This window comes from Homalodisca vitripennis, chromosome 5, assembly GCF_021130785.1.
Source record: "Homalodisca vitripennis isolate AUS2020 chromosome 5, UT_GWSS_2.1, whole genome shotgun sequence".
Lineage (NCBI taxonomy): Eukaryota > Metazoa > Arthropoda > Insecta > Hemiptera > Cicadellidae > Homalodisca > Homalodisca vitripennis.
In genome coordinates this window covers 134,700,163-134,726,418 of record NC_060211.1, presented here as the reverse complement: position 1 = coordinate 134,726,418, position 26,256 = coordinate 134,700,163, and the positions used below count along the sequence as shown (strand labels likewise).

The following is a 26,256-nucleotide window of genomic DNA, read 5'->3' as shown; positions in this document are numbered from 1 at the left end:
AAAAATAGTAAGAACGTTATACATAACAAATCTTAAATACAGAAGATTGCATAGCACCCTTAAAACTAGCAAGCAGAACCTCTAGACCTAATAATTAAAGTAAAAACAATATTCTAAAAGTCTTTTGAACTAGAAAATATTTATTTATTTTATGATTATATCTATTTTAACTAACATTGGCACGCTATATATACAACTTTTGATATCTTAACAAAAGATATTCAAATTATATTTACAAGAAATGAAGAAACAGATAACTACAGCCATATATACTGCCTATTCCTCGTCAACTAATTTTCCTTATAATCTTCCCAGTAACCTTTTATAGATCCTGGAACTCCTGTCTACTTGCAAAGAAAATATTAAAAATAAAATCTCCAATAGACTAAAAAACACCCTATGGAATGGATGACCGCGGGAAGAGATATTTTCTGTATATAAGGATGGATATGAGACTGATTGAAAAGAAAGACATTTGACTTCCTAATACTTTGTGTATGACGTGTGATGATCAACGTGCACGTATAATAAATACTTTATAAACCTTTGTTATATTGCAACAGTTTTATATAATTTTTAAGTTTCATAAATCTGAAAATGATAACGAAAATTCCAGTTAGAGAGCAAATAATATAAAAAGGCCCACATGTCCCTAATGAGAAGGAGAACAATCGCTATTTATGCACCAGGGACAGACAGTGCAAGTTTGTCGTCATGAAAGGCAAGCTTAGCGCTTCATGCAAAGCCGACTGACCCAATCGCTTTTAGGGTGACGAAAAGCTTCATTTCAGTGTTTCAAAAAAATCACTGCTTTGTTTAATTAAACATAGCCACAAAAACGTTTATTCAATTACAGTTACATACTTTTACCTTCTTTTAAAATCTATGTCACAGTTAAAGAATTTCCACGATAGCTATAAGTTTTTCAAAATTAGATATCAACTAATTTTCTAAAAAACAAATATAACGATCTACAAACAATATGGAAGTTAACAATAATATCGTTTTTATAGAACAAATCCTGCGAAATTTTAACAGCACCGAATATCATGACAACTTTATGTTTAACTATTTAATATGGTTCATGTTTGATTGTAAGGGAGTCGAAAAATCTATTTTCCTTCATTAAATCAAGATAAAATGTAATGGTTGCCAACTCTCAAAAAGTTGAAAATCTCAAACGGTCTATACATATAGTTTGTAGTGGTCTCCTATATAGTTTTATTATAAGGAAATAATTACGTGAAACCTATTACGTGAAAAAATATTTTACTGTGCTTCAATTTTCTTTCATGCTTGTCAGAAATATGTTTTGATACAACTTAATGAATTAGTAATAATCACAATCATTATTTATTATTTATTCAATTACATTGTTTTACACAGTTTGGCCTCGCCAAGTTACATAAAAAACTTGTCGGCGAGGTCCAGCGATATTTCCTTACTTCTACTGCTCCACTTCTACTGGCAATAATGTCTTTAATAAGTTGTATCGCTTAAATCAATTTACTAAATTAAACTACTAATGACAATTTATTTGCGGTTTAGGGCAGGCATCATGTTTCTATTTATATTTGGCAATTGTATGAATATGGTTTGAACTTAATATAACAATAACCATAACAATAAAATAATATAACGATTACATAACGATAAACAATATAAATTATAATAACATGGTTAGATATTTGAAAACGATTTTTCTAATAATAATAACAATATATTCTTCTAGGAGTTCAGTGGTGTGTAATACGTGCATACCTGTCTGAGTTTGTTCCTCTTTGTCTGTCTCCAGTCGTGTGCAGTAGTGTCGTCTGGTCGAAACAGTTTCTGCTAATCGTAGTTAGGTTATGTTTTGTTTTTGGGTTATGTTTATGTTATGTTTGCTCACTGAGTAAAGTGGGTTTAGTGGCTTTTTCGTAGTCAGTGAATAAAGTAGTGTGAATAAACAACAGTCTAGTACAGTGAGAGTGAATCTGAGTAATGAAAATAGTTTTCAGTGTTGTGCAGTGTAGTGGAATGTCAGTGCAGGCTAGTGGGGATTGGGCCAGGCTAGGCCTATTTCTAAGACATCTACAAATGGCAAGTTTTGTCTTTATACTTGATATAGAGGTCTAGCTGTATGTAACCAAATGTAGGCTGCCGATTTAAACTTCTTTAGATTTGGTAAATTTTCTATTTCACTAGGCAGTTGATTAAATAGATTCGGTACTATATATTCTGGTAGCCTGCGCCCATAGTCTGTCCTTGGGGTGTGTATTTTGTACTTAGCCAAATGCCTAGTATTATAGCTTCTGTCCAGGGTTTCCTTAAATTGTTTGTTTTCATAATATATCTGTAAAATTTTAAATATATACAATCCTTTTGGTGTTAGTTGTCCCTTTAAACTATAGTGCTGGTCCAATTGATTGTCATTTATGTCCAATTCATATCCGTAGAGTGCCCTTAAACATCTTTTTTGTAAATTTAGTATTTGGTTTAAATGGCTATTCGCTGTTGTTCCCCAGGTAGTTATTCCATATGTGATTATTGATTGAAATAGTGCCTTATAAACTGCTATCTTTGCTGGTTCAGTAAGTTTATTTTGCAGTTTATGCATTATGGCAATACAGGGGCCGAGTTTTCTCTGTAGTAAAGTTATATGAGGTTTACATGTTAGCCTATTGTCAACAGTTATGCCCAGATATCTCACAGTTTCAACCAATTTAATACTCTCACATTAACATTGTTTAAGACCATGCAAACATTCACAACCATGGTATTTAATATTTACTACTCTATCAATTTTCATATTCTTTTGGCAAATATGCATTAAGCATGTCTTTTGGTTGTTTATTATCAAGCCATTATCATGAGTCCATTTGTTTAACGTGTTAAAATTATTCTGTAGTATTTCTTCTGCAATTCTTATATCTTTATGCTATGACAGGAGTAGTATGTCATCTGCAAAAGCAAAAATGTGACAATCCTCAATCTTTCTTAAAATCTCATCTAAATAAATTATAAAAAGAGCTGGACCGATTTGGCTTCCTTGCGGTACTCCGTACTTTATATTTCTCTCATCGCTTAGTGTGTTCAATACTTTTACCACAAATTTCCTGTCTTTTAAATAGCTCTTAAACCATTCTAAATAGGGATGTCAGTGCAGGCTAGTGGGGATTGGGCCAGGCTAGGCCTATTTCTAAGACATCTACAAATGGCAAGTTTTGTTATACGAAACTTATTATAATAAACTGCTGGTTTTACTCCAACAATTTTAAAAACATAAGACATGCACAATTAAGGTATTTATAGTGTTTATTCTAATGTTTAATTCATTATTAATATTTTAGTAATAATAATTTAAGTAATATAGCACTATAGAAAATCGAAAAATTAGGGAGATTACTTCAAAGTATAATGAATAAGTTATATCCCCATTAGTTAGCTGTGAACGTTTTCAGGTATTAAACTCAAGTAGCTCAATTCTAAAAGAAGAGAAAGGAGGAGACGAAGAGTAAGACGTTAAATGAAAGGACGACAACAATCTAGTCATTAGTGAGATGAACTGTTTCTGCTCAAGGACGGTGACTTTATACATGGGCGCCAAAGTTTGTGTCTTGCAGGACAAAAGCTGCTAATGATAATGGCAAGAACTTTAATAAGTCCAAAATATCCTCTGAAAATAATAAATTGAAAACATTTCAAAAAATGCAATCTTTTACTATCACTCTATATTCAAACATATTTGATAATATGGTTTCAAAATCATTACATTAGTAAGTAAAATACTTTGAAGATACTAAAACCTACAAAGCATATGCGATAGTCTGTGGCTGGACTTTTTAAGGCTTCTTTGAGTCGGCCTGAACAGCCAAGTCTCAGATACAAAATTGTTTACACAAGAATCCTAGACGTTTTAATAATTTAGGAGTTTTACTAAAGTTGGAATTGACATACGATGTAATACATATAAAGCCAGGATTATTTAGTTCGAAGTATTTCAATGAACAGTATTAGGAAGCTCCTGAATCAGTTGTTTAATGCAAAGTTTTGTTATATCTCTTTAAACAGGTTCAATAAGAGGTTTAACCTAACTTATTTTTGTTACAGGCCGTAATCCGCTACCTCGATGTGGCTGATACCGTCGGAAATTCTTAATTGTATCAGTAAATTCCCAAGAACAATCTAAATAAGATCCTAATTTAGAATCCGAACATGTACGAGCACAGCGATTATTTCTTCAGTCTTTGTAACTCTTACACGACCCACACCGGTCTCGATCATTCTGTTGATTCATCTTATCTATATGAGTCTTTTGAGGATGAACACTATAATATATTTTATATTTTAATATTTTTTCGTTATCAGATATTTTAGTCACTATATACCATCAAAAGCACAGGGTCATACACGGGAATATATAAAGGTGAAATTTTAGGAGAATTAATCGACGGAGGTGTATATTATTCTTAATTAATTTTGAGACGCTTTAAACTTTTAATTTAAATAAATTATAATTCTAAGAGAGGAATTAAATAAAATATTAAATTATATTTATTCACCATAGTTTTATAATTAAAACCTCTTTGTTTTCTTATATAAAAATCATTACCATCCAAGAAGCTAAATAAACAGTTTGGCTATTTTCAAAAATATAATTCTTCTTGCTAAAAGTTCTACCTAAATACTTCTCAATCTTCTATACAAGTTTTGATCAAAGAATGTAATTACTATTAAAGTTTACTTTTAAAGGGTGGAATATTAAATTTAAGTTAGAAAATTAAATATTTTTGATAACTGTAAAAAAGTATTACAAGGTAACAAAATGATAACACTTTCCCAAAATTCCAAATTTAAAACATCCAAAAGGATACCAATACAAAACTTAAAAATCCAAAACTTAAAAACTACTTAAGGAGTCTCTTGAAAATATAAAGTTACGTTACACATCAACCAACGTAAAACAGGGACTTTTTTCTTTACACCTAAAATTTTCAAGACTCTCAAATTACAATAAACAGTTTTAGAGGGTAAGTAATGTGTTAATAATTGAAGGCGAAGTTATTAAATTGCTGATCTAGAAGCCAATGGGTATGAAAATAACAGTCTAGCTAAAACAAATTTATTCCCTATTATTACAACGGTTGTTAATTATACATTATTTAGAAATGCCGCCACATATACGTAATGGCTTATGCGTGAGGGTGAGTGTAAGACTAAACAATCACAATAAAATGAGTACTTCATAAAACTGTTTTACTTTTTCTTTCATAGGAAAAAGGGCTTCTATCAAAACAATGCATATTATTATGCGAAATAATAGAATGATATACATAATCTATAAATTTTAACTTACGTAGATGAATATTCTGAATACAAATTAAACAGAAAACTAATAAAGCTACTAAAATAGAAACTATTACTATTATTTTTATTATACCCACTATAATTTAAAACATTAGCATTATTATAATTATGTAGATAGGAAACTTTAATAAACTATTACAATATTTTTTTGATTAACCAAATTTTGGTATTGTTTTAACAATACATAAAATCGTAAATTAGCCAAAACTTATTTCATGCCTTACAGTAAAAAATGTATGTGTGCATGAAAGGAATAATGATCCACCCAACTGTTTATATGCAAAACAATTTATAAATAATGCTGCATTGTTCTGGAATAATAGGGAACTTTATTATGTTAAAAGTTTAATAAATAGAAGTATGTTCTAAATAAAAGAGGTTTCGCGTTCCATAAAACATTTGATGACTTATGTCACGTGTAAAATTAACACGTATAAGGAAGACTTTGCGAATATAATCAATTTTCATTGTATGAATATGCCAAAGCATTATGGTTTTGTTATTATTAATTTACGTTTCACTTTTTTTTCATGACATTTTACTAAAAATATATAACCAAAATGGTTATAGACTAAGTTTTGATAAGATATTGTAGTCTTACAATATGTTTATAAATGAGGTATTTGAGAAATATTCATTACTTTTTTTCCTAAAACAAGATTAAAATTATTAAATTAATTGAGATCCTTCAGTATTTTAATTAATTTACGGTCCCATCACGTATTCCTGAGAAAAGGTTTACAACCCTTGTAATCACATTGTATCAGTTTCTGATGCATCTAAACAGGGAACATTCTTTCATAATATATTTAAAATGTAAGATCAAGCTATGAAATTACAAATAATATCTTTATTCAACTGATTACAAACATGTCATTATAAAACAATATATATGATTATCATTTAATTATGATTCTAATGAAATTTTATTAATAAAGAACTAAGATGTGAAATTATAATTTGGTTGAATAGCTGGAATTATTAATCAGCTTTTTTGGATTTGTGTATGTTATGCAGAGAAGTCACTACCAAATTATATAATTTATTATAATTGATATTGTATATTAGAGGTGACCTGCGTCTCCGCACACGAATTCAACGATACTGAAGTATGTAGCCTTCTTGTTAAAGAATTTATGACGTAATAGGATGGAGCCATATAACATTTTTCAAAAGGATTAGACATGTATCCGGAAGTCACTTATATTATTATTTTTTCAGTTCCACTGTTAAGAAATTAAAATGTTAAAATATAGTTTTTACTGTTACTTTGTATTTTTGCGACTTTAGGAGAATGCATTTTTGGAACGAATCAGTTAAATTTCTGGCACCACAGTTCAGTTTCCTGTCCTGTAGCCCCTATCAGAAAAATGTATACGAACAGGAAAAAACTTAAACGCAAAAGGTCCTATTTTCTGCACTTGTAATTTATTTATGTTTTAAGCTATTTCCAGAGTTTACATTAATGTCCTGATAACAAATATGGATACGTAAGATTAAAGAAGCTATTACGGTATAATATTGACCATTACGAAGGTTTATATTCTCTTCCGGTCTAACCTATTAACGGTGCCACATAAGTTAAACTTGATACCCTAACAAATAAAATATATACCAGTACATATGTTGGTTTTTATTACCTGTTTCGATCAAAAACTACAATACCAGCTGTTATAATCTACTTCCGGCCTAAGGCTCGATGCACACTTGCGTATTTGCAAGTAGCGTGCAGGCCGCGGGCAAGCTGCGTGCGCTTGGCTTGTTTTTTTCCGTCAATACACACTACAGCGGTTTTTCGGCGGTCTTCAGTCTCTTTGTACCTCCCAAGCAGCATGGATGGTCACAGACAACGTGTTGCATTTGCGTTTGCTGTGTATGATTATTTATACAATGACAAAAAACGAAGTGTGTGGGTGCATCCCTTAGTTAGTGCTCGTTTGTTAAAAGGGGCGTTTGTTACGCTTTTCCAAGATCTTCGTCGAGAACTCCTCACAAACGATGAACCAGGCTCCTCTCTTTTTAATCCTGTCATGGTAATGTTCTGATGTCGTATCCCATATGACAGGCTGGTTTTTGACAGCAGCAATAAACAGTTCAGTATCGACGTTGATATCCATCGCGCGGTCAATGTGTACTCGCTTATTGCCTAGCAAAGACTGCCAAGCCGCCAGACTTGTTGTGCAAGCCGCGTGCACGCCGCGGCGTAGCAGTAGTGGCGTCCTTCCGAGCTCACGCTATAGTAGAGAATTTATAGCATGACCGGTGACTTCGAGATGCGCCTTAGGCAAAGACGGAACTAAAGTGGTGGGGGGTGGAGCGGCTCAGTCTGTTGCCGTATTTAGCCTTGTGAACTTCGGTCTCCAGTCTTCTATACGTGCCGCCCAAAAAACATTCGCTTGTGCCAATTCACGAGTTGTAATACAATTTGTGAATTAATTGCGTTGTGCTCATTACGTTTTAAGTAAAGAGTTTGAGATGGATCATAATGTAAAAAGTAAAATTGGAGGTAGAAAGGTTATACACGGCCAAGCAAGAGAAGTGCTTCCCATTTTATGAAACGGGAAGCAGAATCCAACACACTTATAAATTTGAAGAAAGTTGAACAGCGTGTCGTAGATGCAACTGGAATTTCTGAAAGTACGCTGAGACGAATTTTGAAGGAGGAAAAAAAATAAGTCCAATTGGCAATTCTTTTAGTACGCCCAACAAAGTAAGAAAACGCAAACATACTAAAAGTAATCTGGACAATTTTGATTTGGGTGTAGTTCGAAGAACAATAAATAATTTTCATCGACAACGGGGTTTTGTTATGTTAACTATTGCGTGTGGATCGTTGGCGTTATTGTTATTTTAAGTTTACATCATTAAATTAACTTGATACAAGTTGGTAGATAAAACTGAGTTTTTTCTTATTCTACTGTGTATATTGACAAATTATTTTAACCAGTTTTATATTAATTTTTAATTTAGCAGCTAGGCTATGTCAGTTGAAAATGTTGTAGTGTGTAATTGTATCTACTATCGTAAATCCTGAAGCTTACACGGTTAGTATATGATAAATTGAATTTTAATGGCTAACAAAGCGTAACAATATTACAATTCTGAACTGTTGTCGTTGTTGGAGATCAAGAATAATATAAATTCCTACCCTTTCGCAATTTATGAGAACCCTTTCTTACCACCAGGTATCTCTACTGCGAACTCATTAAGAAGGGTGAGCTATGAACACAATTTCGGCAGAACATAGTCATTGTTAAGATCACGTACATCCGGTCCCAATATTTCCAAGATTTCCTGTATTGAATTCCCCATCATAAAAGTCCGTCACCGTAACTTCAAAAGAGTCTAGAAATGTTCAAATATTCTCAAGGTCTCCTATACTAAATTGCTCATCATAAAAGACCACCGTGGTAAGAACATAAGGGTCTAGAAATATTGGCAAACACTACAATATTCGGCTCCCGCCACCACTATGAGCCGGGAGCCGAAAACTCTCAGTTGGGTTAGTAGCACCGTATTCACTCCCCTACTTTAGATTGTGCCCCCACGCGCTCAACTCCTCCACTCCTCACGCGCATCCCACCGGTCATGCTATAACTTCCCTAGAGTACTTGCAAGTCGCTTGTTAGTCGCGTGCACGAGTGTTAGTGCTCCGCTCGAGTGTGCACTACCTAACTAACAACTCACTACTGCTAAACCGCCGGCGCGGCGGTCATACGCAGCTTGCCCGCGGCGTGCACGCTGCTTGCAAATACGCAAGTGTGCATCGAGCCTAATATAGTGCAAGTGGCATAGTTGAGTTTGCCTTTTTTAAACGATAGAAATAATATACAAACGAAAATGCTACTTAAAAGATTCTGCGGTCAAAATGTCTGTTACGGCCATTTAGATTGAGTTCCGTTCTAATTTATTTACGGCTTCATACTTAAACTTACGTTGTAACTCTGACCAGGAAAATGTATACGCAAGCCTACCTGAGCATAAAGACTACTTCGGTCGAAAAGCATCTACTTTCATTGCTTGTACCATTTAGTATAAGGAGAAGAATAGGGTAATCTTTGAAACTAAATGTATCCAACATTTCAAAATTATCGTTTATTTATTATTTCGTATCTTTTGTTTTTTTATCGTTTTTGTTTTTTATTCTAGTCTAAAGTTATAATGGCTCGTACCTCATTTTTGTGTCCATCTCTCTGTTGTTCCGATGCAGTACAAATTTCATATACAGTGTTAAGGAAGCCAACCCATTTAATTACCTTATGTACAAACATTTGTAGCATTGTTCATTAAGGTTAATTTTATAACTGCTTTACGATAGTATCTCTATTATTAATGCTTTAAATTTGTCACTTGTGTAACAGTTGTCACTGTAGCTAAATTAAGATCTATTCGCAATCTACGAGTACATTACACTACTTGTCAAGAACTGTATGTTTTATACTCGTGTTATCTTAAATTTAAATTTCAACAAGTGTTTGCACCTATGGTGAACTTCAGCTGAATGAAAGTATTACTGTTTACTGATAGTTACATTGGGATTGTGGATCATTACTTTTTTCCGAATTCTCAAATATTCCATGAAATATTTCTTTATTAAAACCTTTCTCAGGTTTAAAGAAATATAAAAAAAGAATGAACCAATTTGGTTAAAACTTGTTTGTAATTAATATTCAACAACATATTTAGCAATTCATTTTTATTTTTAAGACTAGCTTCACAAGCGATTTCCAAAATCGAAGTCCTTATAAAAGCACGTATGTCATAAAGTATGATTATATTCTAACGTATGTAGGCATACATCAGGTACACTACATATTATTGTAGGGATTATGATTAAAGAGGATCAGATTAAAACCTGAATCCTATGTTTTTTATATTATTGTATTATATTTCTTACAAGTAGAAATAATCTAAAACAGTAAAACTCAGCAAAATAATCTATAAAATTATATATATATATATATATGTATATATATATATATATATATATATATATATATATATATACACCCTGTATATATAGTTTTAATTAATACGTTTTTTTAAAACTTAAGTTAATCGTTCAAACTTAATTGAAAACATTTAACGGCTTTTAAATACGTTTAGGAAGGAGAAAGTGACAAGTCAAAATAAAAAATATTTCAGTTCACAACAGCCCTTCTAGATGCCACAAGCCTCGGTTTTCTCGGCAATTACTGTTTTCGTTTTAATAAATTATTTTCTTGGAAACGGATCTCAGGTATTCCCAGCGTGTTTCCAGACGACAGATTTTATACTAAAATATTGAAAGTCAATATTAATAGTACAAACTGTATAACATTTGACACTACATTTTGTGTTTATACCAAGTAACATTTTAAGTAGTAAGTAATTTTTCATATCGTAGGCCTATATTTAGAGAACAAAATGCTTTGGAATCCGGAAAAAAGATAAAGGTTTCTACGAGATCGTTACTTTTAAACATAATTGTGATTAAATGAAAACTGTATATTACTCGTTAGTTCAATCGAGAATTTAGTATATTATTCCATATTGGGGTGGAACTTTCTAGTACTAAATTGATAAAATATTTTGCTAAGTTAGTGTCAAGACATTAGAAGAGATTCTTTCTTTTTCCTTAATATACTAACCGTACGAAACTTATTTGTTGTTAAAATTATTCATGACAGAAGTGACAACACAGGAACAGTTAACCTCATTTAAAAAACTAAAAATTCAAGCCATAATTTCTTTCTAACTCATAAAGTAAAAATCTTAATATTTAGACACATTTACTAATAAATAGAATCAAATTGATTCAACCAATAAGGATGAAGTAAAAAATATTAGCAGTAATAGAGTATATGTAAAAATGTGCGAAGTTGAAATGAAGAATCAATTCAAATGTTGACTTTTTAAACAATGTTGTAATGAAATGTGTTCTGATAACTATTCAGATTGCAAGTATTATATGTTTATATATTGTTTATTTTAGTTAATTGTAAGTTAAAATAAGCATACTATGACACAGAGTGAATGAAGCACCTTGAACTGTCGCTAAGGACTGGATCCTGTAATTTGTATTAATGTCATAGCGCTGTCACGGTTGTACTAAAAACTTCGTGAGAGCTTAAGTCCCAAGATTTATTTTTGTCGCATATCATGTTCCCATTCTTGAAAGCAGTAATAATATTATTATTTACAATTAAATTGTAAAACTTTAAAAATGTTTATGAAATTTAGAAATTAAAAACTAACAGTTTATTTATACTAAAAATTAAATTGAAAAAAAAAACTATAAATAAGGTGCTTTTGAAGAGTTGAGAGATGAATTCGAGTTCCTTAATATCAAGCCAGGAATACCTTTTGTTCTTACTGCTGCAACTTATTAACACCTAACCTTTCCAAGAACTCTTCCAGTTCGTATTGCCACTAAACAGAAGCTTGATAATGAGAAGATGGCCTTCCACCTCCAAGTACTTATCATGTTAATCATGTACTTAGTCGTAGTATGGTTCATCATTCTAGTATTGATGTTTCTTTAACTGGCAGATCTGCCGTATTTTGCAGTTTTTTAACTTTATAGTTACGCATGGATTCACATAATTCAATCTTTATAAACTTACATTTATTATTATTTTTATTTAACAAATATATATTGATACTTTTAGTAATATTCTTAATTGGTAAACATTCCTTTGGATACATATTTTAGTCTTCGGGCATATTTGGTAATTAAGAAGGGGAAGGGGGTTGAAAAACTCTCTGAATCTGTTACGTTTAGCACAAAAAAGAAAATACAATTACGTACAAAAATATCTTATACATTTTTCGTACAGTTGATATTATTCGTCAAATTTGTGAAGTAATTATCAATGATCAATTCCTTTTTAAGGATTACTCACTCAAAAAGTACTAAACCTTGTGAAATAAATATGAAAAAAAGTTAAATAAATAACATAACTTTTTGAACGTCGCAAGAAACGGATCTTCGCCCTAGAGACAAACGAGACTGTACTTGTTAACTAATACGTGCCAACTAGCTGGGGCGTTGTTTGCATTTATCACTAAATGTTTGTAATGATTCACACAAAATTCAATACACGTGTTACTCTTTTTGTAACATTTATTTATGTGTAAATATTCAATCATACAAGCAGCAATTAGCTCTCATTAAATGTAACGCCAATGACGATTCCAGAAGTATCTCAATTTTAATCGTCATATCTAGTTATTTGAATCTGATAAATTGCACTTAGTTATACAGATGCCATGTAAATTTGATTAAAAACTGTTAATACCCTTATAGAAAACTATTCAGAAACTGATTTGCACTTAAAATTTCCAAGATTCCATTTTTGATAGAAACTTCTTTATCTCAAGAGTGATAGAGTTTGCGTGGCTCCATAAGATATTGCAACAATCCATGCTTCATCATGAAACTTATATTAGGAGATATTAGGGCCTCTGAATTCAGAACTTTACTCCACTTGCCAAAAACAGGTTTAGTACCGGTACAGGTTTTACAAGGAGTGTAACTCTTGTCATCTCAGGAAGTCTTTATCTACATGTGATGAAATTTTCTTTTCAGTTCATATTAGTTCATACAAGTTGACTAAGAAACCGTTTATTTCTCCATTTTTAGGGTTTAGAGCACAGAGCCAACATTTAAAGTTGTAATTCTCATGTCCAACGATCCAGAAGTTGTCCAGAGATAGAGTTGATTTTGTATGATGATATATCATGGCTATTTGAAAAGTTACATCATTAACTTCCGAACATGTTTTCGGAATATGTATATGGATCCGCAAATTTTGAGAAAGCTGTATATGTATTACCTACTTTTAGTATAAAAAATATATAAAATGCTGCGTTCAAAATCAATTGCACTTAATGAAAACAGCTGGCCCTGCTTGATTATGGTTATGACCGAAACATGTGATGTAGAAACATAATCATATACAGAATGAAACTAGTGACACGTACACAACTGTGACACGGTAAACAACAACTGGGACATCGGTTACCTGCTCATTACCCACAGTACCAAACGCTCCAGCGCCTTGCCATTGTTGATTATTATTACATAAACGCAGTTAACCACTATAGCATGTGAGTATATTTTCTACATTAAGAACATATGCAAATAAGACAATTTTAGAATTCAGTTCTATTTTTTGTGAATGGTTTTATGTTTAATCCTTCTTTACTTTATTCGTTTTTAAAAATTTAGAAAAAGTTCATAATTCTTTAAAGTGAAAAATTTGTGTTGTTAAATCAAACCTTACCAACATAATAATATTAACTACCATTATACTTACTAAACGGTAGGAGTTCGTCCCTAAAAACACGTAACAAACTGTTTTGAGGTTGCATGCTCATAAAAAATATTTATTTCATACATATATATTTTATTTCATTAGGCTACATGTTTTATTATGTCACGTGTTTATTTTAAGTCATATGGTTATTCTCAGTTTTTGTTTTAAGTTTATTTATCTTGCTATAATGTCGTTATCATTACGGTAAACCATACGAGACTAATGACAAAATATCGTTAACGTTCAGCCACATCCTGCTGAGTGATGTGCATCATCACCAAAATCGATGTTACTTATAAATTCTGACTCATATAATTATTTTAAGTTTTTATTCTGGCGGTTTTCCAGAAAAATTTAAATTAATTACGGTTGTTCCAATATATAAAAACAAAAGTTCTATAAAACTAGACAGTCTCAGACCTATAAGTTTATTATCTGTGTTTTCTAAAATTATTGAAAACTAATGGGAAAAGGCTTACTAATTATCTTGAAAATATGAACTTTTTTAACGAGGGCCAATACGGTTTAGGACAAACAAATCCACTGAAGAAGCCATTACTAATGTAGCAACAGTCATATTTATTGATTTTAGAAAGGCATTTGATTTAGTTAACCATGCTATATATTTTTTTTTTAATAGAAAAGGTAGGGGCTAGAGGTGTGGCGTTAAACTGGTTTGAAAGTTTTCTGGTGAAAAGAATACAGCTAGTACGTATCAAAGACTGTCTAAGCTCCCCTCCGATCGTGAAGTCGGGAGTACCGCAAGGATCGGTTTTATCAGCAACCTATTTTTGGTCTTTATTAGATTAGCAACCTTTAAACCTTTATTAGCAACATATAAATGATTTATTAGGAAGTAATTGTTTCGGTAAAGTAAGTGCTTTTGCGGATGATGTTGAATTGTCATATTCTCAAGCGGAGGTATCAGTATTGTACGATCGGATAAGTTGTGACCTAAATCTCTTAAAAAATTGGTGCTTTGAAAATGATATGCAGGTTAACGTTAAAAAACCAAATATATCAATTCTGGATTTAGAGATTTTGATTTCCCATTAAAGTTAAAATGCCACAGAATAAATTGTATTCCAGATCTGTATAGATGCAAATTAAGATCTACGATTAGAACTTTTTATTTTCTCAGAAATTTTTGTGAAAAATGCGAATTTTATACGAACATTACACTTTGCCCTAATACAATCAAGGTCGCAGTATGCTGTACAATGCTGGGGAGGCAAATACAAGTATTTATTATTTATTTATTTTATATTTTTTAGCTCTAGTATATTTAAAATACAATATAATGGTATATTTATATAAATTGTTATTATAAAATGAAGTACTATATTATAACATATGTATATATTTTTTTATGATAAAAATAATAAGTTTGTGTTAATTTTACTATTATTATTTTTATTTTGGCAGACACTTTTACATATATATTAAATTTATTATGAAAGTCATTGTTTTTTCAATTTAATATAAGGATTTTATTTAATTTTCGTTTTACCGGAGAGGTTAATCTTAGCATAGCGTTCTCTTATAATTAGACTTCATGCCTGTAAGTGCTACCTTTTGTGGGAATTTACATATTTATAGTATATATTTTAGTAGTAATTATTGTTATTTGTAAGTAATTTATTATTGTTTATTTATGAACTGTTTTAATCATGTGTTATTTTTTTCATTTCATTTGAAATTGTGTTTGTATATTCCTGCAATATAGAAAGTTTTCTATTCTATCCTATTCTATTTAATCAATAAATTAAAAAAAACACAAAACTACTTGATTCGTGTAATATTGAAAAAAATATATAAGAAGATAAGTGCTTTCCCACTGTATGTTCAGTTAAAAATCTTGCCGGTAGAACATTTGTATGTATAAAAAGTATAAGGAATTTTTTATTTGTGCAGAGGAAATGATGGAACAAATGATTTGTTGCACAGGACTAGAAGTATATATAACAGAATTCTCAGAGTACCAAAAGTAAACAAAGAATCTACTCGTATTAGGAAATCCATTAAGTATATAGGACCGAGGCTTTTTAATCATATTCCAAGGCAAATAAAATCATGTAATATCTTGAGTTGTTTTTCTAAAATGCTGACAGCTTGGCTTTTGACATATCATAATATTGGTGACTAAACAAATGTTTTGAGCTGAATATTAATTTTTTATTTTTCAAGTAATGCATTGAATTATTTATTTATTATATTTGACCATTATTATTACCTTTTTGTTATTGCCCTTTGTAATATTGGTATTAATATATCAGATTTATTGTGAATATAGGTTAGTGAATGAGAACATTTGTACTGTATGTATGTGTGTATATACATGTACTGTTTTTTATTATATGCCTCTGGACGTTTTAGTCAGATGCAGACGTCATGGAGAGCAGCTTTTTGGTTTGAATACTTTTTTATTTTCTAGGAAAGGACTCGTTTTATTTTTGTAAATTGTTTTCTTTTCGTTACTCTGAGCTGCTGCTGGTATTGGGTCAGTGTATTTCCAAAGAATGTACGTTGTTTTCTATTTGTTTTTAAATGGTAGAAAATAATAGTATTATTATTTATAATTATGATTAAATAAATTAAGCTTCATGCACAATTTCATGTCTATAGTTGTAATAATATCAACAAAATGATACTTATAAAATTATTTGTTGTACAATGTTTTTGGAAAATTCTCTTACTTTATTTCTATAATTTTCAATGAAAATTAAAATGAGGTCATTTATATAGTTAAAAAATAGGCACAGCGTCTAGCCTATTGTTCGTAGGCGTTCATGACTTGGACCACCTCGCTTTTCAGACAAACATGAAAGGTGAGCTTGTACTATGGAGACAGAGTATAGTTAACAATTCAGACTTGCTGAAGGCGTCGTAAGGACGACTCTCTGGACTTCAGTTTAGAAAGGATGCTGACACATTTCTTTATATGTTCATATATATTTTTAATATGTATGTAAAATATTAACCCAACAGATTTGAAATAACAAAACAAATGTTGATGTATCAAATAAAAATAGGCCATTTTGAACACACCTACTGATCAAAGATTTTTGTCGTTGTAAGCGTCCCATATCAGCCTTCGATGTAAGTGCATTTTAAGGAAATCAAGTGAATTAATAGCTTCTTTCAGGACAACGTTGTCCACCATTACCACAGTATTATAGCTTTCATCTTATTATTATAGAACGCAAAAAGTTGAACATATGTGGGTTTCAAGCTGTACTTTTTCGTAAAAAGAGGAGTCTGATTCCCTTTTAAACAAACTCTGCTATACGTTTCATTTCAATTTGAGACGATTTGATGACGTATCCCCCATTCGAGATGCTGCTAAGTTCTTGCCAATGGAATCCGTCTGCAGGATGCTGACGTGCTGCATGGTCCACAAAATCATATCACACAAGGAACTACGGTACCTGAGTGAGCGGTTGTTGTTCCGGGAGGTCTAGCAACGTAGCACCCACCATGGCTATCTGCTAAACTTTCGTAAATTCAGATATAACGTCGGAAGAAGAAGTTTCTCATACTTCGCCCCTAAGTTGTACAACCACCTTCTCCTTAGGCTAAAAGAATGCAGCTGTTCCTCATTTGAAAGGAAAATTAGACTTTTTTTACTGTGGACAATTAACTTAGTTGAGCTATTAGTATGTAAGAATAACAAATTTTGTAGTTTTACCACTGCATATTTTAAGTTAGCCACTAGATTTGATTTTACTTGTTTAAATTAAGTGTTCTTTAGTTTTTGTTATATAGTTTTTAAGATATTCAGTGACTTGAGTTGTTCTGTTAAACAGTTACTGTACTGAGAAACGCTTGTAAATAAAGTCATTTTTATTTATTTATAAGAAAGTGTATAGGGTGGGACTATTAAGACACCCGTTATTACGTGAGATTCATTCTTAAGGGATGACACTTAACGATTCAGAAAGGACTACGAAGATAAAAATGTCCTCAAAAGATCATGCCCGAAACGTAAACGAAAATGAAAAAGAAAGAGCAGGATAAGGATATAGACAGCAAAAGAATGATAAGGTTGTCACTGGCCACTCTGACCCTTGCTCTCTTGAGCTGCGTGCGTAGAAGGATAGATTGTCCCATCCTTGCAGGTCTAGTTTTAATTTACATGCTGGAGTGTATATAGTACAAGATGACCTTAGTCACGATTCCCTCAAGTGGCCTAACCTCACCAATAATTCAACGCTCTGAGACCACAAAATCCCACTTCGCGTGCCCGAGCACTAAGTGATGACGATGTCAGTAGTCCGTGAGATTGCTTTGAAAGTGTAATCAACCCCATTACGAAGTCATGTGCAATCCTATTCACAATAATTATATAAAAAATATCTAGTTCTAACAATAAAAGTAGCTCGTACCAGTAGTAGCTCGAATTATTGAAAATAAAACTAAATATAAACACAATCGTAATTATACCCCTCAAAACATGGTAGAATAACAATTTTTCAACTCGAAGGTTTTCTTGTTGAATTATCAAAATATCTTGAAGTTCTTTCAATGTTTTACCCTATGTTCAGATTGATGCACTCTTAAGTAGTTAGGTCTAGCTACTTCTACTCAGGTATTGGTCTACCAAATATTGTTGAAAAAGTCTTTACTCTAATGTAGGCGAGAAACACAATCGTGGAATAATTTTTTATTTTAAAAAATTGATGGTATTTTCTCCACCGTCTTTGGCAGTAAAGTTTGAAATGGATCTCCTAAATCTATATTGCTACATTTACGGCTCAAGAAATTGCATTCGCTAACTGAATAAAATATATAGATTTGCCAGTTTGTTCAGGTAAACTTGACGTAACATGGGATATATGTACATGTGTGTTAATACATTGACTTGTAAGGATATGTGTATGTACCTTATAATATTCAGACAAATAGACTATTTCAAATGCACACTTTAATATTGGAATAAAATACTGTCATTAAAACCACCTTAAAATACAACACACACACACACACACACACACACACACACACACACACACACACACACACACACACACACACACATATATATATATATATATATATATATATATATATATATATATATATATATATATATTCAGCTGTATAAAGTAGTGTATGGATTTATATAATTTTATGTTTTATTAGGTTCCAACGGATGGTGAATATAAAAGACGGGCCGATTGAATTTACGGTCATTATTCATTCAAATTACGACAGTTAAGAATTTTTTAAGACGATTTTCCCTTATGACAAAAAAATTCAAAAGTTAATCATACATGAATTAGCTTGCCATGATTTACAATTGTTTGGTTACTCACTCTAAAGTGTGAAATTAAATATTCCCAACCCTTATGGATTGAAAACATTTAATTTCTGCCTACATCCGCATGATAATCCAGCAATTTTTCATTAGTCTTATTGATAACTATGATGGCAACGAGAAAATCTCAGAATAAATACATGTTTAATGACAATGAATAAAATAATTAATTAACCGAATGAAATTTTAACATATAAAATACCAACACATTTAGGTTAATAAAATAAATTATAGACTTAAAACGTTACACGCATTCTCAGCGAAGCATGTTATGATGTGGCATACTTCTACCTTATGCATAAATCATTAATGCAAATATGTTTTAAACATGACATTTTTTCGCCATTACGGGCCTAATATGTAATACTATATGTGGTACAATATAATAACAATAATGGTAAACGTGTGCTATAAGTAAATATGTATGGTATTTTGGATTATTTCTCTGACTTCATACAATGTTAAATAAAACACCGATAATTAAGTATTTATTGACTCAATATCTATATTATTCTTGACAAGATGAACGAAAATTTAAGAAGAACCAGTCACTATGCAAATGAGGGTAAAAACGCTGGAACTGCACATTTACATTGTATAAAATATTTTCTTTGCAAGCGCTTTTTATCAAATCAATTTGTATATATATATATATTTTTTTATTTATAAAATCACGTAAAACGAATAGTAATTTCGGAAAAGAATTAAAAAAGTAAAATTGTGAAAAGAAATGTATTGTCTATGTTATAACGAATAACTTTGCTTTTTTAGATTTTTTAACATACTAAAAGTTTAATAAATACATACGCATTAGGTAAATTAGGTACGCATCTCGACTTATTTGAAAAATAATGAACTCTTTTAGAAACAATCTTGACGCAGATTAAAGACGTAATAAAGACCATTATTGTCTTATGAATCAAGTTTTATTCATAAAACTGTCTTAACTCAGTTTTAAATTAGAAACTGTCTAATCCTCTGAGAGCTCTTAGGAAAGTTCCTGATGTATTACAGTGTTTGTCTTAGTTACGAGATATAGTACTTTTTGTTTATAGAATTTTAGTAGGGGACAGTGTGATGCCTAGACCATGGTGTACCTTGGACCAGGGGTCGTGTCTGGATTGTGCTGCTTCCTAGCTGCCTCGTGGTCAAACCCTTCAACAGTTTTGATCCACCCTGTTGCTCAGTAGAGTTGAGAGGCATGCATTGTAAAATAATTTAATTAATATGAGTAGATCAACACTAATTTGACATTTAGGGAAGTTTAAAAATTCAACCTATAAAGATTATCGGTATACACCTAATTATGCAGTCAAGCAATTATTTTCTAATGAAGAGGAGTTAAATCTTGCTAGCTAAGTTAACCAATTCCATTTTAATGTATTATTTTCTTAAGACATATACTATTAGAATACTTATAATATTAATATTCCTTAAGTAATGTAAATAATATTGTATAGTACTCAAAATAAAATATATATTCTGATCCTGAGCACTTATTCATTGGGTTTGCATTCAAAATAGTCAAAAATGAAAATTTAAAGGCCTATATTAATTATTTTCTTTAAAGATCAGAAAAATTCACAATTTTTTTATGATAAGGTAACTTACGACTATTAAATTTATGAAAAATAGTTTTTATTGAAACTTGATAGTGCAGATACTGAAGTTGTACGACAAATACAGTATATCAATAATGAAAGTTGGGCAATGTTTTCATTGCGAAGCTAATTTTGATGAAATACAAAACAGAAATATAACAAAAAAATTAAAACGTTGGTGAACAATTATTGCTCATAATTGGTAGTGAAACACAGCTATATATTACAATTAACTAAGTAACGGTTTGCCGTAAGATCATATAGTTTACCCATAGATATTTTACATCGAGATAGATGAAAATAAATATACATTTTTGTTATACTTATTATTTACGACTATATTTATTACAATTTTTATCGGTAAAATTAAACGGAATTTGTTTCTCAACATCATAAGTGGTAGGAGTCTTCGGGGACAACTGCGCTTATTCTTAATAGCTTGATTGTTAATTTATTCCCATTAAAGTTCTTAATCTTCTTTCTTTCTTTTCAGACAGCCAACAATTCCCCATTCAGGGAGTACAATCATGTTCTGAAGCTACCATTAGCTTTACTGCTTAAATATTAAAGCTCTATCCACAATTATACCATTAGCAGCTACTTTACACAGAGAGAAACGTATATTAAACTGAATATGCTGTCAATATTATTCCATAATGTCTTAGAAGTATTTTATTTGCATTTGGTGATTCAATCTATTTTCCGATAGAACGTTTTATTTAAATTGAATACAAAATAGTGAATTAAAAAAGTTTCCTAAATAAATGGAGGAAATGATTTTTTCTTTCGTGTAAAAAATGAAATGCCATTCAATAAAATATTTTGTTAGCTTAATTTATATTTAGTTAAAATTTAATTTAGTTATTAAAATGCATGTTACTCCTTAAAGCTATAACTCGCACATACTGTATAAATTAAAATGTTTTATCCACAACCGTTTTGGCCGTAGTTGTTTATGAAGTATGTCTCTGAGAGCTATAGAAAGACTGCAGTATTTCTTAATATTCTAGTAAAGAATTTTCCTTCTTCAAGAGTCATCTTAAAATGTTATGACTTAAAAAAAATCTTTATTTCAACTTAAAACCGAATACACTACCATAATTTGTTTATTTTAACAAGGATTAAGTAACTCACTATTGCCTTAAGCTTATTAAGCTAGGCTATAGTTTTAAATGTTGTTATATTTTAGTAAAAAATATTCTTTTATATATTAAATTAACAGAAAATTTTAAATTATGTTATACACTGAAATATAGTACATAGTTTACAGTCAATTATACAATACTGAAATTAATAAGTTTAATAGTAGGTACTTAGTAATCAAATGTAAAAGAACTTATTGCGTATGTTGTTAAACATTTAAATAGATTCAAATTTAGTATAATTCAGATAAACAAATTACATATACATATTTGGCAAGAAACTATCTTCCTAGTATAGTTTAGTAATTTGTTTTTAATCTATATTGTCTTATAGCGAAGAAAATTACAAAATTATTATTTAAGTAAAAAATAACACAAATGAAGCTAAAAATATGTCTAGGACATAGTCTAGATTTAAACTTAGGGGAAACAATGAATCAGTCCTTAGTACATAATTAAAAAACATTTTTATTACAACAGTTAAAAAATAACACTGATACAATAAAAATACACTATAGTGTTGGCACTTTAAATTTAACGTTCTCGTGAAGATTTTAGTGGTTGCAATATGGACTAAGCTAAGTCAAACTAAATTTTTATTCAGGATTACTAAATTATATATTTTAAAGAAATAGAAATAAGCATATGCATTACTGTTATTAATGTAAAAAATGAATAAAATATTGGATTTAATAACTAGTAGTAAATTATAATTGTAATTTCAGAGTTTATCAATTAGAGATTATACAAAATTATTATCTTTGAAGTAATATGTTCTTTACAATATTGTAATAATTGATATCTTACATATTTATCGCGGTTAAATATACATAACTTACCTATACTTTCATAATTATTGTAACATTTCAATTTGGGTTACAGACTGAACCATTCAGCATGAAGCGCGGACCAGGGGGGATGACACGGCTCCCCACCTCCAGCACATAGCCTACCCCTCTCAAAGCTCAACCGAGTACAACTCGCTCCAAAATACAACCTTCAATGCAACTAAAGTTACCCAAACTACTTTTGGGTTTAACTACAACGCGTGCTTTCATGTGTACTGAGGGAAGATGGCTTGTGCGCATGCGCAAGTGCGCTTCGAGCTACATGGTTCAGTTTGTATAAAAGCTGAGTAAGGAAGTCTTTTTTTAAGTAGATGCCCATGTAAAATAGACATTTCATCGGGGTAAATTATTCGTTAAGATTATTATAAAAAGTTAATGAAAAATATATTTTTCTAAAAAACTAGTGTTTCCTTTGTTAGTAAGAAGTCAACAAAACGCAACAGTCACGTGTAACGCACACACAATGTGACATGTAAGTTTGACATGAACATCAGTGTCGGTGAACAACAGGCACACACGTATTGTAGTGGTCAACACAAACTGTCCAGTTGGGAAACTCCTCTCCATTATCCTCCATCACTGGAATGTCTGGAACCTGGTGCCGCTGGAACTTCTTGATGGCACAGTTTCCTCAGCAAACTGCTAAAGAAAGCAATACAGGCAAACTGTGGAAAATCAAAAGAAAGTATTAGATCTCAAGCTCAGTTTTACATGAAACAGATGTTATAATGAAATTATTATTTATTATGTTCTTGTTGGTATTATACATTCTATTAACTTTTACAAGCTTTTTGTGTATGTGGCATACAATAAATCCAAATTTATCAATTGGCAAATTTTAAGTGTCTTTTGAAAATGTTTAATTAAATCATCTAAAGTATATTTGGATGCAATTTAGAATCACAATGCCACTTTCCAAGTGGGATGGTAAATAGAGCGACGGGATGAGAAGGCACGATATTTTTTTGTTATTTTTTGACAAGTAATAAGCAGTTGGGGACTAAATTGATATCTGTTATGGGCCTATTCTTTCTCAAAACCCTCAAAATCATAGAGTAAAAACTATCGTTACCTAATCTACTTGTGATATCTTCTTGAAAGATGATGAATTTCTATATTTCATGTGAAACACAAATAGCTGAATTTGCAGCAATATACCACCGACATTTGATATGGATTAGTTGAAAATAAGGTTCTGTTATGACGTTTTTCTACACATAACGTGTATTGTAAAATAAAGTTATGTGCAGCAAACTCAGGTGCTTGACCATGTTTGGGATCGTGTCTTAATTAAACATCGTAGTGCATCAAATTGTACACTTGAGGCAATGAGAACACCTACTAGTTTACATTGGGTGGCTTCAGTGTTACCAGACAGGAGCTCATTTTAGAGTAGACGTCTTTGATGCTGAAATTATGTAAAGAATTCGTTTCGTTTCGAAGGTACCCATTATCTATTGTTTTGGATCTCATCAGACAAACGTGTACTCCAGATGCCAGGGATTAAGAATGTTATTTCAGAAATGCATTAAGCGGAAGGTGGAATGGAGCTAAACTCAATATTAGCATTCAGTTTTTCTCATCAAGATCATTAAATATGTGTTTAAAATATTAAATCATTGATTTATCAGGTTAGCCTTTATCCATAATTATTTCTGTTTTTAGATTATTATAAATAAAAAGAGTCCTTCAACATGTGACGTAATTTGAACTTTTGAATTGTTTGACCACTTTTGCCTCAGTTACAAAAACTTTAAGTAAATTAATATTCATTAATATCATTAAAAATGTTGTATTTTGGTAGAGATACGAGCGATAATCTCTTTCAAGAGGCTATGACGGACATATGTAATGAAGTTTTGGTTGGACGAGACGTCGGCAGCGAAACGTATTCAATGGTCAAGGTTTGCAAGCGGTTTTATTGCGTTCCTATGATCAAAACATGATAAACTAAGAACTAGCAAGTATTTTTTTTCTGGTGTTGTAGGAATACACGAACAAATGCTAAAACCTCATACACCTTTAACAAAAAGCTATACAGACTTACTTGGAGCACCATTGGTAGGAGAAGTATGAGTATAACTGCTAGACTCTGAGAAAGGAACCAATCCTGCACGAGCTCCAGGCAGCCCTAGACATACATATTTAATAAGTTGATGTTTTAGCAGAATATGAACAAAATTCATCATGCCAAGGCTGGATTTAAAAAGTAAGGATTGTAATCCAAACGATTAAGGAAAGACGATAACCTATAGCTTAAATTGGTAATAATAAAGTAGTATCTTCACGTGGAGTGATGCTGAAGGATCAGATAGCATATAAAACAGATAGTTTCCAAACTAAAATACTTCTGGTCTCTGACAAGTATAGAATCTATGAATGGTCTCAAAGCCAAACGGGGCGGTAGGATATCCAATCCAAAGATAACTCTAAAAGTAAGCCCAGGAACTTTCTTAGAATATGTATATATTATAGAAAAAAAATGGTTACTTGTATGAATATTTGGGAAAGTAAGGATTTAAGAAAATTAGAGAAAGCATAATCACAATGATCACATACCAACCACTTGCTTTCATTGTAACAAGATAGCCAAATCGAAAGGTTCAACACAACATCATCATAATCACTTCATAATGTACATAAATAAGAATATTGTTAAATATAGTTGATTATAATTGACATTGTACAAACCTGAGATGTGTTTGGAATAGTCCAAAATGTTTCATTTCATAGTAAACTACGATATATTTAATCAAGTATACGTATTATTGCATATAAATTGTATTATTTTTTAGTTTAGTTTGCCATTAAACTGAATGTAACAGTTATCCATTACACAGTTACCAGATTTTAAATCATATTATTGTTTTACATTTCAGACTAACTTATTATAAATTAATTAGGATGGTTAAGATTTACGTGATGAAAGCGGTTATTTGGTTGTAAGTTAATTTGTTCGTGATTGTTATCTGATTATGGTGATTAACAAACAGTGACGGCTAAATTATCTGTAACGGTTATCTTATAATAATGCATAATTTGCTGTATTGGACAGTTGTTACGTTAAGTGGGGTATCTGGTTGTAATATTTACATGATGGTATGACGGTTACGTGGCAGTAACGGCTATCTCAGCGTAATCGTTACTTTACGACAACGGATATTTAGCCGTGGTGTTTATCGGCTATGTGGTTTTAAGATGTGGACACACCTTAAAAAAGACGCAGTGGTAAATAAAAAAAGCAATTAGCTTTTCAATTACGTTTAAATAAGACTAAATTATTTTTATGTATCCTGTCGATTAATTAGAAAAATATGTCTTACTTGAAAAATGTTTCATTAGCATGAGTATAACGATGCCTATTACTCGAAGAGCCGGAAAAGATTCATCGTCTATCTGTCATTAAGGACTTGAAATTCAGAATAAATTAGAGGATGTTGCTTGTCACTGTTATCATTGGTGAGAATTCGAACACAGGTCTTATAAGTAACCATATTTGAGGAGGGAAAAATCAGAAAAAACAAATAAATTTACAAACTAACTGAGTGCAAACATGTGAGATTTTAACACTTGTATCTCTATTACCCAATCACATAAAATCTAACATTTTTTTAATTTGGTATATAGACTTTTATTATTTAAACAATACTATCAAACTCGACTTAATAAACTAAGGGTTGAATGTATCATGAGACATAA

General features: G+C 31.0%; 1 protein-coding gene across 2 annotated transcripts in view; it reads right to left on the bottom strand.

The window, feature by feature from the left end:
* Positions 1-22,157: 22,157 nt before the first annotated feature.
* The window catches only part of LOC124362911 (tetraspanin-18-like), a 58,425-nt gene continuing 54,326 nt past the window's right edge, over positions 22,158-26,256 (bottom strand). For both annotated transcript variants that reach the window (XM_046817799.1, XM_046817801.1), the window contains exons 8-9: positions 24,605-24,688; positions 22,158-23,222 (exon numbers count right to left, since the gene is read on the bottom strand). In XM_046817799.1, coding sequence (XP_046673755.1) covers positions 23,124-23,222; positions 24,605-24,688 — 183 coding nt within the window. In that variant the 3' untranslated portion in view covers positions 22,158-23,123. The remainder of the gene's footprint in view (positions 23,223-24,604; positions 24,689-26,256) is intronic.